Source organism: Symphalangus syndactylus, chromosome 20 (genome assembly GCF_028878055.3).
Source record: "Symphalangus syndactylus isolate Jambi chromosome 20, NHGRI_mSymSyn1-v2.1_pri, whole genome shotgun sequence".
Lineage (NCBI taxonomy): Eukaryota > Metazoa > Chordata > Mammalia > Primates > Hylobatidae > Symphalangus > Symphalangus syndactylus.
Window position 1 is genome coordinate 61822802 of NC_072442.2, and position 14367 is coordinate 61837168.

Genomic DNA, 14367 nt, shown 5'->3' on the forward strand with positions numbered 1-14367 from the left:
ATTCCTGGCTTGAAAAACAATCAAGTGAATTCTGGTTGAAAAGGACAGATGAATGTATATGTTTCTGTTTACTTCCTATATCTCTATCTCACTATATGTCACTACAAGAATGAATAAAACACATGAAACCATCAATGACAGCAAACAAGAAATATCAATAAAAACTTGGAAGCCATAAAGCAGTTAGACAATGGTGACTGACTTAGCAGGCTAGAGAAAGATAAGTGCCTAATGAGGATGAAGGCAAGAACCAAGTTTATCTGTAAAGAACATTGGTTGAGACTCAGGAATTAGAAGCATCAGATGCTTGTGAATGCATGGATGTAGGTGTATTGGGCCATTCTTGCATTGCTATAAATACCCGAGACTGGGTAATTTATAATGAAAAGAGGTTTCATTAGCTCACAGTTCTGCAGGCTTTACAGGAAGCATGGTGCTGGCATATGCTTGGCTTCTCAGGACACCTCAGGAAATGTACCGTCATGGCAGAAGACGAAGTGGGGAACAGTCACATCACATAGCAAAAGAAGGAGCAAGCAAGGGGTGGGGGAGAATGCCACACACTTTGAAATGACCAGATCTCATGAGAACTCACTCTCATGAAGACAGCACCAAAGCATGAGGGATCCTCTCCCGTGATCCAAACACTTCCCACCAGGCCCCACCTCCAGCAGTGGGGATTACAGTTCATCATGAGATTTGAGTGGGAACAAATATGCAAACTATATCAACAGGTGAGCCAGGAAATAGGAGGCTTGGTTGACATTCTTATTCTTGAAAATGAGCAGACAGCTGAGATGACAAGATATTTGATAAAAGATACATAGGCTATTAGTAAGCACTCTGAGGAAGCAAAGCAGACAATACAGTGAGAAGAATAAAACATTAAAAACAGACTAGAATTAATATTCTCAGAGAGCTAAGTGAAAGTGTTATATCATGAAACAAGAACAGGATACTATAAAAAAGGAACTTTCAGGGAATGAAAAGAAAGTTCTTAGAAATTAAAAACATGATGGCTCAAGTAAACTCACTAGAAGGATCCAAAGAAAATGTCAAATGTCTCAGGCAATAGAATAAAAAGACAAGAAGCTAGATAATAGAGAAGAAAATATTTTTAAAATTAGGAGCCATTCTAGGAGATTCAACATCTGAATCACTGGAGTTCCAGAATGTGGGAAAAAGGAAAAAGGAGCAATGGGAAATTATCAGAGAAATGCTATAAGAAAATTTCCCAGAAGGCTGTTAGTCTTTAGATTGAAAGGGTTCATCAGTTGTCTACTTGTGAGTGAGTAGTAAGTGAGTGAGTGAAGGAATAAATGAATAGAACAGAACACACCATGGTGCATCATTATGAAAAGGAAATTTGAGCGTCTCAATATAAGAAAAAGAAAGATGACAAAAGATTCCAGAGGGTAAAAACTGTACACATTCAAATAATCAGAAATGAGAATGGCATATTGTTTTTAGTAGCAACACCAGAAGCCAGAAGATATTAGAGCCTGCTTCCAAAATTTAACCTAGAATTATGTGCTCAGATAAATTATCAGTTAAAGATAAGGGCAGATAGAATAGAAACATTTTTAGGGCTGGGAATGGTGGCTCACATCTAATCTCAGCACTTTGAGAGGCTGAGGTGGGAGGATTGCTTGAGCCCAGGAGTTTGATACCAGCCCAAGGTGAGACTTCTTCTCTACAAAAAATAAGAAATTAGCTGGGCATGGTGGTACATGCCTGTAGTCCCAGTTACTCAGGAGGCTGAGGTGGGAGGATTGCTTGAGCCCAGGAGGTCAAGGCTGCAGTGAGCTGAGATGGCACCACTGCACTCCAAACAAAAACAACATTTTCAGGTGGGCAAAGTGTTTAAAAATTTAGTTCACATGCTACTGGAAGATCTAAGTTACCAATGCAAGATGTACATTAAGAAAGAGGAAGACTTGAGTTTTAGTAAACTTAGACTCTACTGTGGAACTTCCAGAAGAATGGCAAAAACCTTTCCAGGACAAGATTTTTCAGTGAGCATAGAAAAGAACTAGTCCAGATTAGAGTAGTGGGAAAGAGCACTCCAGCGGGGACGGTTCCACAAGGGGAAATGCAGAACGGGCAAGATTAAAGAAGGAAGAAGAAGAAAAACAGATACAGTACCTAATGTGTTGGAATGTAGCGGAAGTACCTTTGTATTTCTCTCACAATTTGGATATAAATTAGTGATAGGAATATAGAAAGTGAAGCAAATATAAAAACGAGGTAATCACTTTTGCTTCTAGTGATGACGCACTTGGTAATCTGGACCACCTCTCCCACTGAGGATAACTGTTAATAGAAAAGCTGTATTAAAAATAAAACCTATATTCTTGAAGGCATCAAGAAGTTAACTAGGTAATGAAGAATAACTGGGCCAGGGTCCTGGAGAAGACAGAGCCCTGGGGAGGTTAGCCCTTTGTTGAGCACTGGATAGTCAGTTTGTAGGGAGATGAGCAGCACTTCTGACAGCCTTCTCAGAACAGAGGACAGAGGCTGGAATCAGAGGACAGAGGCTGGAATTCGTGGGTTGCTAAAGTGGGAGAATTGTCCTGGTGAACTTTCCTCACTTTTAATTGAGCTCCTAAAAGATTGCACTCTGGAAGTACAGGTGACCTGGATATAAATAGGCCTTCTCAGGGACTCCACTGAGCTCCAAATTATCTCAGATTGGATTGAGGTGATTCTAGATTGTTACTGCCCCACAGGCACCATGCATTAGAAAACATAAATTTTCTCTGGAGGAAAATAACATCATCTTAGGAAACAATTTATTTCTATGATTGCTGAATACATTGTTTAGTATATGGTGAAAAATAACCAGGCAACAGAGAGACAAGACAATAACAAGAACAGACCTATGGCAGATACAGATATTAGAGCTATCAGACACAGACATTAAAATAACTGTGCCTAGTGCATTCATAGAAATAAAAGACATGAATTAGAACTTTGGCATAGAACTGGGAACTAAACAAAATCCAAATGGACATTCTAGAATGAAAGATAAAGTTTCTGAAATGAGGAATTCATTGGTTGTGCTCAATAGCAAATTAGACACAACAGAAGAAAAAATTAGAGACCTGGAACATAGGACAGAAGAAAATATCCAGAGTGATTCCCAGAGACACACAAAAAAAGATGAAAAGTGAAGAAGAGAGGGAAAGGGACATAGAGGAGGTAAGAAGGTCTAACGTGTTGTTGGAATCTCAGGTCAGGCGAGAGAGAAAATGAGTCAGAAACAACATCCCAAGAGATAATGGCCATCACTTCCCCAGGGTAGCAAAAGACATCAAGCCATAGATTCAAGAAGCTCCAAAAACCCCAAGCAAGAAAAATAAAAAGAAATCCATACTTAATATTACTGAAAAATCACAGATAGAGAAAATCTTAAAATCAGCTGGAGGAAGAAAAATCAAGATAAACAAAAACAGTGGAAACTGGAAGACCTGGCATATCTTTTAAAATTCCAAACAAAAAGAACTACCAGTCTGGAGTTCTAAGCCCAGTGAAAGATACATCAAAAGGCAAGGTGAGAAAAGAGTTTCCTAACAAAGCTGAATTAGCAGTAGACCTTCACTGCAGGAAATATTTAAAAGGGTATTTTGGGGGCAGAAAGAAAACAGTCACAGATGGAAGGTCAGAAATATAGGAAGGCATGGATTTTAAAAATAGGTAAATAGGTAGGTTAAAGTGAATATTGGCTGTATGAAACAATACTGATGTTTTATGGATTCGTGTGTATGTGTATCCACACGTTTAAAATATACAGTAACAATAGCATGTATGAATATAAGTCAGGAAGGGAATAGAGTTCGTATTCTAAGGTTCTTGCATTGTATGGGAAAAAAAGTAAGAATATCAATTAATGTTAGACGTCAAGTCATGGATACTTGTTGTAATCTAGGGTGGCCACTTAAAGAATCATAAAAGTGTGTGTAATGTCCAAGTCAATAGAGAAGAGCAAATGTAGTTTAAAAATTACAAAATCTAAAGGAAACCAAGAAAGAAGAGAGAACAAAGAGACAAATATAGAAAATACCTATTATTTTAGAAGCATAAACTCAAATATATCAGAATAACATTAAATGAAAAAGGACCTTACATGCAAATTAAAAGACAAAAGATTGTCAGATTAGTGAAAAAACAAAAACTGGGTGGGAATGGGGTAGAAGGAATAGGAGAGGGGGACTGAAACTTACTTGCATTTACCATTTTCGTGTAACTCTGACTTTTGAAACCATGTTAATGTTTCTTATACATCCCCTTTAATCAACAGGGATGGGGAGGGGGCCTTAAGTCGAATACAAACAGAAACATGAACCTAACTGTATTTCAAATAAATAATATAATCACATTAACGGAATGAAGCCTAAATAACTTTTGAACACAGTATGTTGACTCTATACCTCTGGCTAAAGACAAAAAGAACTGTAAACACATAACTGGATTCTAGTTTGTAGGTTTCTTTTACACAGTGGCATGGGTTAACAGTTGAAAACTACTTTCTCTATATTTTAGGATTGGTCAAATAAGTAAGTACATTGTGAATAATGGGAGCAAGGTTTCTAGGGGAAGGCTGGGATGAATATACGGTTATTTATAGATGTAGAAATAGATACAGGGTGTTTCTTAGTTTGTCTGCTGAGAAGGCCCAGAAGCAGAGGCGCCAGTAGCAGTGAGCACACCCGGTACCCACATCTTGGTTTCTAAATACCGTTCTCCATGAAGAGGCACCAGATGAAGAGGCACCAGGGCTTCTTGGAAGAATGGCTGACTACAAGGCTGGGGCTGGAAAAATGTAAGATAAGCCTCAGACATGCTGTGCCAGAAAGGAAGTGCTCAAAGAAGGATGGGGACATGTCGAGAGTTCACAGGAGTTCCCAAGAGGCGCCTACTGGCCAAATCGAGGACGTTTTCAAGCCTCAAAGTACATAATAATAGTAATGGATTACAAACTATACAGTCAAATAAGAATCTATAAGGCCAAACTGATAGGAATGAATACATAAGTAAAGGAGAAGGGAAAGCTTTCATTACAGTAGAATGCCAGCTATTAAATGGAGAAGGAATGATGGAAGTAGAAAATCCGTGTTTGGCAACCCTGTAATAATTGATTTAGGTGAATTTCATGAGAAACAGGAATTTACATAGTCTCAAAGTATCTCCTTCCACTATACCTATTAATTACAAAGAGGAAAACGTAACTTTACAAGGGCGAAGCCTGGCAGACATCACCATAACCCAGTGATGCAAAATTAACTGACATCATTAACGGATATCAAATAGATATCATGGTGCACTGAAGGGACACACTATCCTTCCATGGCGTCTCTTTCAAAAATGTATGTCCCGAATCTGATCTTAAGGAAAAAACCCAAATTGAGGGACATTCTCCCTGCCCCCTCCCCAAAAAAAAGGCTTTTATTCTTTAAAAAATGTTAAGGTCATGAGAGGCAAAGAAAGACTGAAGAACTATTTTAGATTACAGTAGACTAAAGAGCTATGACAACAAAATGCGACATGGAATCCCAGACTGGAATCTTGGACTAGCAAAAAATTTCTTTTGAAGGACATTATTTGGATGGTTGGCAAAATTTGAATAAGGCCTGTAGATAGATAGGCCTGTAGAATAGATAATAGTTTTGTATCAATGTTAATTTTATAATTGTTATAATTGTACCATAGTTATTTAAGAGAATGTCGTTGTTTGTAGGGCTACTTGGGGCATATGAAACTTGCGCCATTCAGAAAATAAAGCAGTGTGTGTGTGTCTGTGTGTGTACAGAGGAGCACCCGTGCAGAGTCCCCTAGTGTCCTCCCCCATCTCCTACAGAGAAGGCACACCCCTTTCCTCCGTTGGCCAGTCAGGCAGCTGTTAGAGGTGGAGCTAGGTTGCAGCTGGTTAGTTTCTGGTCGCCTCTGGTTTCAAACACATTGAGGATGAAGTCCATCCTGTGTATGTTTTAGGCCCATCCCTCTAGCAGGACTTTGGGATCTAAGCACCACCATCCTTCTATCTAGGAGAGCAGGGCCTCTCACATTGTTTTTCTTCTTCAAAAGTATCTTGGCCGGGCACGGTGGCTCATGCCTGTAATCCCAGCACTTTGGGAGGCCGAGGTGGGCGGATCACGAGGTCAGGAGTTTGAGACCATCCTGGCTAACATGGTGAAACCCCATCTCTACTAAAAAAATACAAAAAATTAGCCGGGCATGGTGGCGGGCTCCTGTAGTCCCAGCTACTCAGGAGGCTGAGGCAGGAGAATGGCATGAACCCGGGAGGTGGAGCTTGCAGTGAGCGGAGATGGTGCCACTGCACTCCAGCCTGGGTGACAGAGCGAGACTCCGTCTCAAAAAAAAAAAAAAAAAAGTATCTTGGCTGTTCTTGGCCTTCTGAATTTCCATTTAGATTTCAGAATTGACCTGTTAATTTCCACAGCTGAGTAAAAGAATGGCTTCCATATATGGCTGTACATACCTTTATTTTATTTTATCTATTTTGAGACGGAATCTTGCTCTGTTGCCCAGGCTGGAGTGCAGTGGCGTGATCTCTGCTCACTGCAATCTCCACCTCCCAGGTTCAAGTGATTCTCCTGCCTCAGCCTCCTGAGTAACAGGGTTTACAGGCGTGCATGCCACCATGCCTGGCTAATTTTATGTATTTTTAGTAGAGACGGGGTTTCACCATCTTGGCCAGGCTGGTCTCAAACTCCTGACCTCAGGTGATCTGCCCGCCTTGGCCTCCCAAAGTGCTGGGATGACAGGTGTGAGCCACCACGCCTGGCCTTGAACATACCTTTAGTTGTGTTGTTTGTCTTCCAGCTTTTCAGAAGAGCTGGTAGATGAAGCTCTGGGTGCCGTGGCTGCTGAACTTCAGGATATGTGCGAAGATTATGCAGAAGCTGTGTTCACCTCAGAATTCTTAGAGGCTGCTACATAAAGTCTCTCCGAGGCGAGGCCCTTTGGGTCACACTGGAGAAGGGATGGCACCACCCTTTGTTTTGGCCCACAGGAAATTTTCATCCTCAGCTGTCCGTCCAGGCCCAGAAGGTGCTGCCCACTGAAAGGAAGGCAGTGCCAGGGAGGTCATCCCCACTTTGCATTTTCTTTGGTCATGGCAATGGTTCTGGAAATGTATGATGCAATGTGTCACACTTACCAGTGCCCAGGCAACACAACTTGATTATGGCAATGTTTTCAGAATGTGTACTTTTCCTATTGAAATATGATGTTCATTCCTCTGGCTCAGTTTGGTGATGAAAATGTTTTGAAAGATAATCGATACATATATTTCACACAGGGATTCAGGTTGCTGTGGAACCCTTGGTGGCATTGATACCAACACAAGTGCAGCTACTAGCTGGTCCCATCACGGGGCCCCTGTTTTGCATCTTTGGCGATTTCCTGTCAGGACCTCTGGCCCTACTAGGCTGTAGACTCAGGGAGAGCACAGTCTGGCTGTGCTGTCAAACCTCTGCTCCGCTGCAGTTTATTACAAACAGGAGCCCTCTGGCTGTCAGTGCACAATAATAGACACACATTTCTTCAACGTTCCATTCCTAGGTGATTTTCACATTTTTAGTTCCTCGGCATATTTTATTGCTGTGTGTTGACACAATCTGGTATAAAAAACTTTCTCTGGATTCAGAGGAAGTTTGAGGAATCAGGAGAGGACCAGGCCTTCTCCTGTGCCTGGGTGAAGGTACAGAGCTCGCTCTGTCTCCGATGAGGTCAGAAGTGTCTCTATTTCATACCACAAAGGAACCCCGAGTGGGAGTAGAGAACAGATGGATGGCACGAAGACCTCTGTGTCTCCCCAGAGAAAGGAAGAAACTTAAGAACCATCATAGCCTGGTCCTCCAACATCTTACAGATCATGTTTTCCAAGAGAAAAGCCTGTGTTTTCAGAAACTCTGAATTCAGAAAAAGAAAAGGAATGTGCATAAGAATCAGGCCACCGCCTGGAAAGACTTTCTGGCAATTCGTAGCCTGAGGCTCAGTGAAGGAAACGTGCAGAAAGAATGCCTGGGACGCCCCCAGGGAATAAGGGAACTCTTTATAACCCGTCCAGTGCTGTCATCTGGGATTTTTCTCTGAAGTACAAGAATTTCAGGTGACTTAAGCTGCTTGATCACACTTATTTGTGCAAAATTGATTTTCATTTAATGTTAATGTTTTCCTGCTTAATTTTATATAACTTCAGAATGTAAAGAGTTTCAAGGTAAATTACAAGGTGTTTAACCTGGGGAGTTAAATGTGTACACTTGAATTAATAGGAGCACCTGTTGTTGCTAGTATAAAGTAATTTGTGTGGCAGTTTGTACTGTGCTGATTTTTTAAAATAAACCCAATATTTTAAAGTATGTGCCTGTCTATTTGAAATAATTTACATCTCCTTTTTTTCCCACAGGCAAAGTGAAATGTGATTTACAGAAACCACTGAGAATACTTTTATATGTGATATGAGTATAGTGGATTATTTGCCACCCCTTCCCCCCGAGAAAAAAATTAATGATAATAAAAGCTAACATTTATTGAGCACCTACTAGAGCATTGCTCTCCGTGCTCGCCATATAGTAACTTATTTAATCCTCACCTCATTTCTGTGAGGTGGAGAGCATCATTGTTCCCATCGTACAGATGAATAAAACCAGGCACAGGAGGAGATAATTTGACCAAACAAACTTGGAGTTCACCTGAGCTCATCTTCCTGCCTTTCCCTATCCCCACTCAGCGTGTGCTGGAGGAGTCCCTTTCCTCACACTTCCTGCTGCAGCCTGTGTCCTGAAAGGCCCAGCCCAGGCTTTGCCTTGTTTCAGGATCTTCCCACTCTTTCTCCTGCTCCTCCCACCAGGCGGATCTGCCCTTCTCTGACTCATGTGGGTGGAGCTTCAACCAGCCCCAGTGTCCAGGTCTAGACTTTATATCCCTGGCCCATGGCAAACATCCGCAGCCAGAGCATTATCCAAAGACACAAAAATATACTGCAAGAAATAAACATTTTTATTTGAAAATTGAAGCTAAATCCTTAGAATATAAAAGTTCCTGTTTATCGCCTTGCAGCCAGCCAGACATCTAGAATTTTTTGTTCTTCATGAACAAGGGCTGACCGTACATCATTCTTTAATTGCTTTCAGCTTTGTCATGAACTATTCGTGTACTATTTTCAGAAGCAGAAACACACGAGTTCAGTGTTTTTGTGTTGCATAGGCCGTCCCCAGTGTACAGAGACATGAAAATGCACTCCGAGTGCTCCACTGGCACAGCTTGGTCACACGGGATTTCTGTCTGTTTCTGTGCTTACCTCTAGTCTGTTTAGCTCCTTGAGGGCAGGGACCCTGCCTAGCTTGTAGTTGGTGCTCAGTAAATTCTTCTGAATTAATGAAAGGTGAAGGGCAGACTGATTGATTTTATACAGGGGGTCTGTCACATCTCATATAGTCCACAGAAATCTGTGATGTCTTTTTGTGACCCCGAGATAGAATGCTATTTGAGAACTATAATTCCATCTTGGAGGTACTGCTGCCATTGCAATTCCAGCTCAGATGGCAAGAACTTGCTTCCTCCTCCTGGAGCAGGGGATGGGCCTCAGCCTCATGCTGCTCCTGACCTTGAGCAAGCCTTGGCCAGGGTGCTCCTGGGGTACTAAGCTGGGGCGGCACAGGGACTAGAGAAGACAGAAGGATGTGCATGGGAGCCCCTTGCCTCTCGTGTTCTGTTACTATTTCAGCACTGTGATCCCTTCTCCTTCTGCCTGCTGGTGCTGCGGTTTGGAGGAGAGATGGTGAGGAGAGAAGCGCTTTCCTCGCTCCACTTCCTCCCTGGGCTAACGGTTGCTGCTTTCCTGAAGGTGGTCCAAATGTGTGTGTGTGTGTTGGGGGAGTGGGGGAGGTGGAGGCATGAACTGCACTGTGGCCAGTGGGTCTGAAAGGCAGGAGGAAGGGCCTGAGTGAAGCCCCAGGGCCAACAGCAAGGGGAAGGATCCGAGTCAGGAAGTCCCCTGTGCTCTCTGTGGCAGTGTAGGTTTCCATCACGCTTCTGTGTTTCTGAGAGGAGCTCTCTTTATTTTGGCAACGTGAGACAGTAGTGAGAATTCCCTGCAGAGCCTGTAAATCAGGGGTGTCCACATCATCATGGGCTTGTTATCACCACAGAAGTGCCCTTTGGGAGGGGCCAGCCTGTGAAAGGGCACCTGTTTCTCTGGGCTCTTGAAAGGCAGCAGAAGGGCAGTGGCCTTGCCCCACTCAGCTCCGTTAATTCAGGAGCCGAGATCTCAGATCTGTTTCCACACTGGCATGTTGACTGAGTCCAATAACGTGGGCCTGGATTGGAGGGGCTTCCGCCTGACATCCTGTGTACTTCCTATCAGTCCTCAGTAAGGGCCCTAGGAAATCCCAGAAAGGGACCCTGGGCTGGTTGTCAGGCCCAAGTGAACTCAGGCAACGGACCCAGCAGGATCATTCCCCGACCTAGAGTGCACAGCTGGCTTCCAGAGTCAGGGCTCCCCTCCTGGTTCAGCTCCAGTGCTGGGTTCCCCTCTTGCCAGCCTGCCCAGGGCCTTGTTCCACCCTCCCCAGTCTTCTCCCCAAGCCTGCACCTGCCTTCGCAGATGACCCCTTTATCTTTTATCTGCTGCTGTCCCTAGAGTCCCCTTGGCTGTTCTTGTCCTCATATACCTGGAAATCCTTTCCTTGAACCAGACCTGCAACCTTTTACTATTTTCCCTGGCTCGCTTTCCATCCATCCAACTGGACTTCTGCCTGTGGCCTGGAGTTAGGTCCATCCGTTCCCACCACCAAAGCTGCCTTCCAGCCTCCCACCTCGTCACAGCTGGCTACTCCCCTTGGGGAGTCCAAGCCGCTCGCCTATGCTGTCCTCTCTCTCCCCGGTGGTATCATTCCCCATGACACTCTGGGTCTCATAGTTTTATCCCTCCCTCCACTCATTCCAACACCTCAAAAGCTTTTCTGGAGAACCTTCCAAGGTCTTACCCAGTCGTTTCTGGAGCACCTTTACACCAAAGAGCACCCTTACACTATCTCAGCTGAGACCCCGTCCACCTCCATGTCCTCTAAAACCCCTTCTGGTCACTGTCGGCCCTTTGCTTTCATTGCAGCCCCCCACCCCGTCCCCTTTTACCCTCCCGACTTGGGATCTCTCCTCTTGTGTTGCTCTGCGGCCTCCTCCACCCCCACCCTTCCTCTCTGCCTCCCTCCCTGAACTTAGTCATGCATTTCCCTTCTGGTCGGCTTGGCTTCCCAGAATCTCCCACCCACACATCGTTCCTCTGTCTTCACTGTGGGTCTTGGTGAGGTCAGCCTAAGGCCTCTCACTCCTGGCCTGCAGAGCCCTGCAGAAGGTCACCGTGCCTGTGTCCTGGAAGCCCACAGCACATTCCTGCCACCTGCCACAGGGAGGCCCTCAGCGCCCCGAGATAGCTCTATCCATGCCTGGCAAGTCTTGTGGACTGGGGAGAATTCTAGGGAGACTTCCAGCTCTGAAATGCTGCGATCACGAGGGGCAGCAGCATTCAGGTCCCAGACATGTCGGCTCTGCCATCTGCCCCGCAGCCCCAGCGGTCCCTAAGCCTGAGCTGAATTTGACTGAGGAAGCCCTCAGCAGACACTGATTTCTCGAGTGCATGCAGGAAGCAGGGAGTCCAGGGAGCCGTGGAGATCAAACTGGCCACTAAACTTGTGCAGCCACCGTCCTGTGTGGCCCTAAAGACCTCCCGGGAGAGAGTGGCATCTCCAGGGCCAGGCTCAGTAAGAGATGTGGCTTTTCTTAACCATAATTAGCCAACGCACTCCTTCTGGAGAGTTACTAGAGGTCCAAAGAAGTTCCCTGAATGCTTTGAACAACAGCTCACGTATTAGCTGGCACTTTACAATTTATAAAATGCATTTACATATGTTCTTTCCTTGCATCACTATAACCACTCCTGTTTTGTATACCAACAGTAGTTCAGCTCATTAAGAATTCCAGCCACAAGTTAAACTCCTGTGTGATTTTCATGCCTTGGTTTTCTAATAGGTGAAATGGGGATGAAAAAATAGCACCCACCCAAGGTTTTTGTGAGGATTAAGGGAAACATGAAACCACTTAGAATAGCGCTGGGCAGACAGTAAGTGCTCAATAAATGTTACCTATTAGACTCCCCACTGAGAACCTCGTAAGAGGGAACCTTTTAGCTTGTCGCGTTGGCTTGGTTCCGAAGTGTGTCCCTGGCCTTCTTCCACCCATTGCACTCTCTCTCCTGCTCACAATCCTGTGTCTTTCTTCACCTCGCCTGTCACACCAGACACTCGACAACACTTTTCCTGGCCTGGCCTTTGGCTGCCCTGAGTCACATACACATCTGGCTTCTCCCTCCAGCTGGTCTGCCTGGGCTGCCTCAGTGGACGCCCTTGTTCTAGGGCTTCCGGTGCCACCAGAACTTTCTAAACTGGACCGCGTCCTTATGGGGTAGTTGAAGTATTAGCCCCATTTTACAGATGAAGAAACTGAGGTTTGTAGAAATTAAGGGGTTTGCTCCGTGTCATGCAGACATGGGGAAAGGGCCAGAACTCAACCTGGGTCCTTTGACTTCAAGTCTAGTAGCCTTTCCATTCTGCCACACAGTTGGATCTTTCTCCCAAGTAGATGATTCTTAGATGGCCTAGGAAATCTTAGCAGATGTCAAACATAAGGGCAGTCTCCATTTTTTAAAAAATCACCAAATATTTTCTGTGGTCCCACTCTTCACCAGGCACAGCGGTGCTTAGTTCTGGGCGTATAAAGAGGACTGAGATCTGAGATGTCTTGCTTCATTTTCTTTTTCTTTTTTTTTTTTGAGATGGAGTCTCGCTCTGTCCTCCAGGCTGGAGTGCAATGGCGCAATCTCAGCTCACTGCAACCTCCGCCTCCTGGTTTCAAATGATTCTCCTGCCTCAGCCTCCCAAGTAGCTGGGATTACAGGCGCCCACCATGCCCTTGCTTCACTTTCTAACACGGCCCGGCACAGTGACCAGGTCAGAGCTGAGCTGCAGCCTCAGTTTCTAGCCACTCCATCAGGGTCTGCTTTCCTGAGCCCCTACACTCCTGCTGGGGCTGGAAACCCTGCCCACAGAGTAGCGATCACCCCACTGCTCGGGTGCTGTATCCTAGGTGCTTTATTTACATCACCTCATCTGAATCTCACACTAGCATTGAAATACAGAGTATCATCCCGTTTTACAGATGAAACGGAAACAAAGCAAAGTGCAGATTTTCCCATCTGGAAAGTGGTTGTCACCGGGTCTCGTTACGGATTTGATATTCTTCCCAGCATACTGCAGTGCTGCTCCCTGGGCCCTGGCATCCAGCCTGCCACTGGCCAGGCCCCTGTCTCAGAGTCTTCTGCCAGGAGCTGGGGCTCTGCTCTGAAGGCACAAGTCAGGCAGCAGCTGCATGCTGTGCTGTGGTCTCACCTGTGGCCTTGCCCGCCTGTGCCAGGTGACTGTGAATTGGACATGCCAGTACCAGCCCTAGCCTGGGCTGTCTCTGGGCCAGCTGTGCCCATGCAGTGCTGTTCCCCAGATGACTTTCCGCTGCACCCAGGCCAGCCTCCGCAAAGCCAGCATCCCCAGCGCACCTGTCTAGTTTCCTCACTTGCCTCCCAAAGGCAGCATTCTCAGGCAGCCTCTCCCCACGTGGTGGCAAAATGGGCCCAGCAGCCTCAGCCTGACGTTCTCTCTATTTAGCAATCAAAGCAGAAAAGAAGAGCCCGTAATCCCCAAGAGAGCCGACCAATGCCCCTGGGTTACTGCTCTCTGCCTCTGATTGGCCCACCTTGAGTAACAAGCCCATCTCCCATCGAATCCCTATGCTCTGATTGGTCAAATGGGAGTCATATGTCCACCCCCGGAAAAGGGGACGGATCAGCATCATCTTAGCTACAGGGAACATGGGGCAGGCAGCTCCCTTGAGGAAGATGGGGGCCCTCTTACCTGAAGCGGAGGGAGTTGACATTGGACAGGCACAAACTGCCACTGCACATATAAAAAGCAGCGCGCCTGGTCATAGACAGTTTTCAATTTGCATTACCATTCATTTAAGGTTCACTACATGCTACAGAAATGCAAAGAGAGGCCGGGCACGGTGGCTCACGCCTGTCATTCCCGCACTTTGGGAGGCCGAGGTGGACGGATCACTTGAGGTCAGGAGTTTGAGACCAGCCTGGTCAACATGGTGAAAACCCCGTCTCTACTAAAAATACAAAAATTAGCCTGGCATGGTGGTACACGCCTGTAGTCCCAGCTACTCAAAAGGCTGAGGCAGGAGAATCACTTGAATCTGGGAAGTGGAGGTTGCAGTGAGTCGAGATCA

General features: G+C 45.3%; 1 protein-coding gene across 12 annotated transcripts in view; it reads left to right on the forward strand.

The window, feature by feature from the left end:
- The window catches only part of KIAA0753 (KIAA0753 ortholog), a 70328-nt gene extending 61762 nt beyond the window's left edge, over window positions 1-8566 (forward strand). For 6 of the 12 annotated variants that reach the window (XM_055258733.2, XM_063629583.1, XM_063629577.1 and 3 more), the window contains one exon: window positions 6844-8384. In XM_055258733.2, coding sequence (XP_055114708.2) covers window positions 6844-6961 — 118 coding nt within the window. In that variant the 3' untranslated portion in view covers window positions 6962-8384. Of the gene's footprint in view, window positions 1-6843; window positions 8385-8431 lie in introns of those variants that run through there. The other 6 variants (XM_063629572.1, XM_063629570.1, XM_063629574.1 and 3 more) reach the window with 2 other exon arrangements.
- The last annotated feature ends 5801 nt before the right edge of the window (window positions 8567-14367 follow it).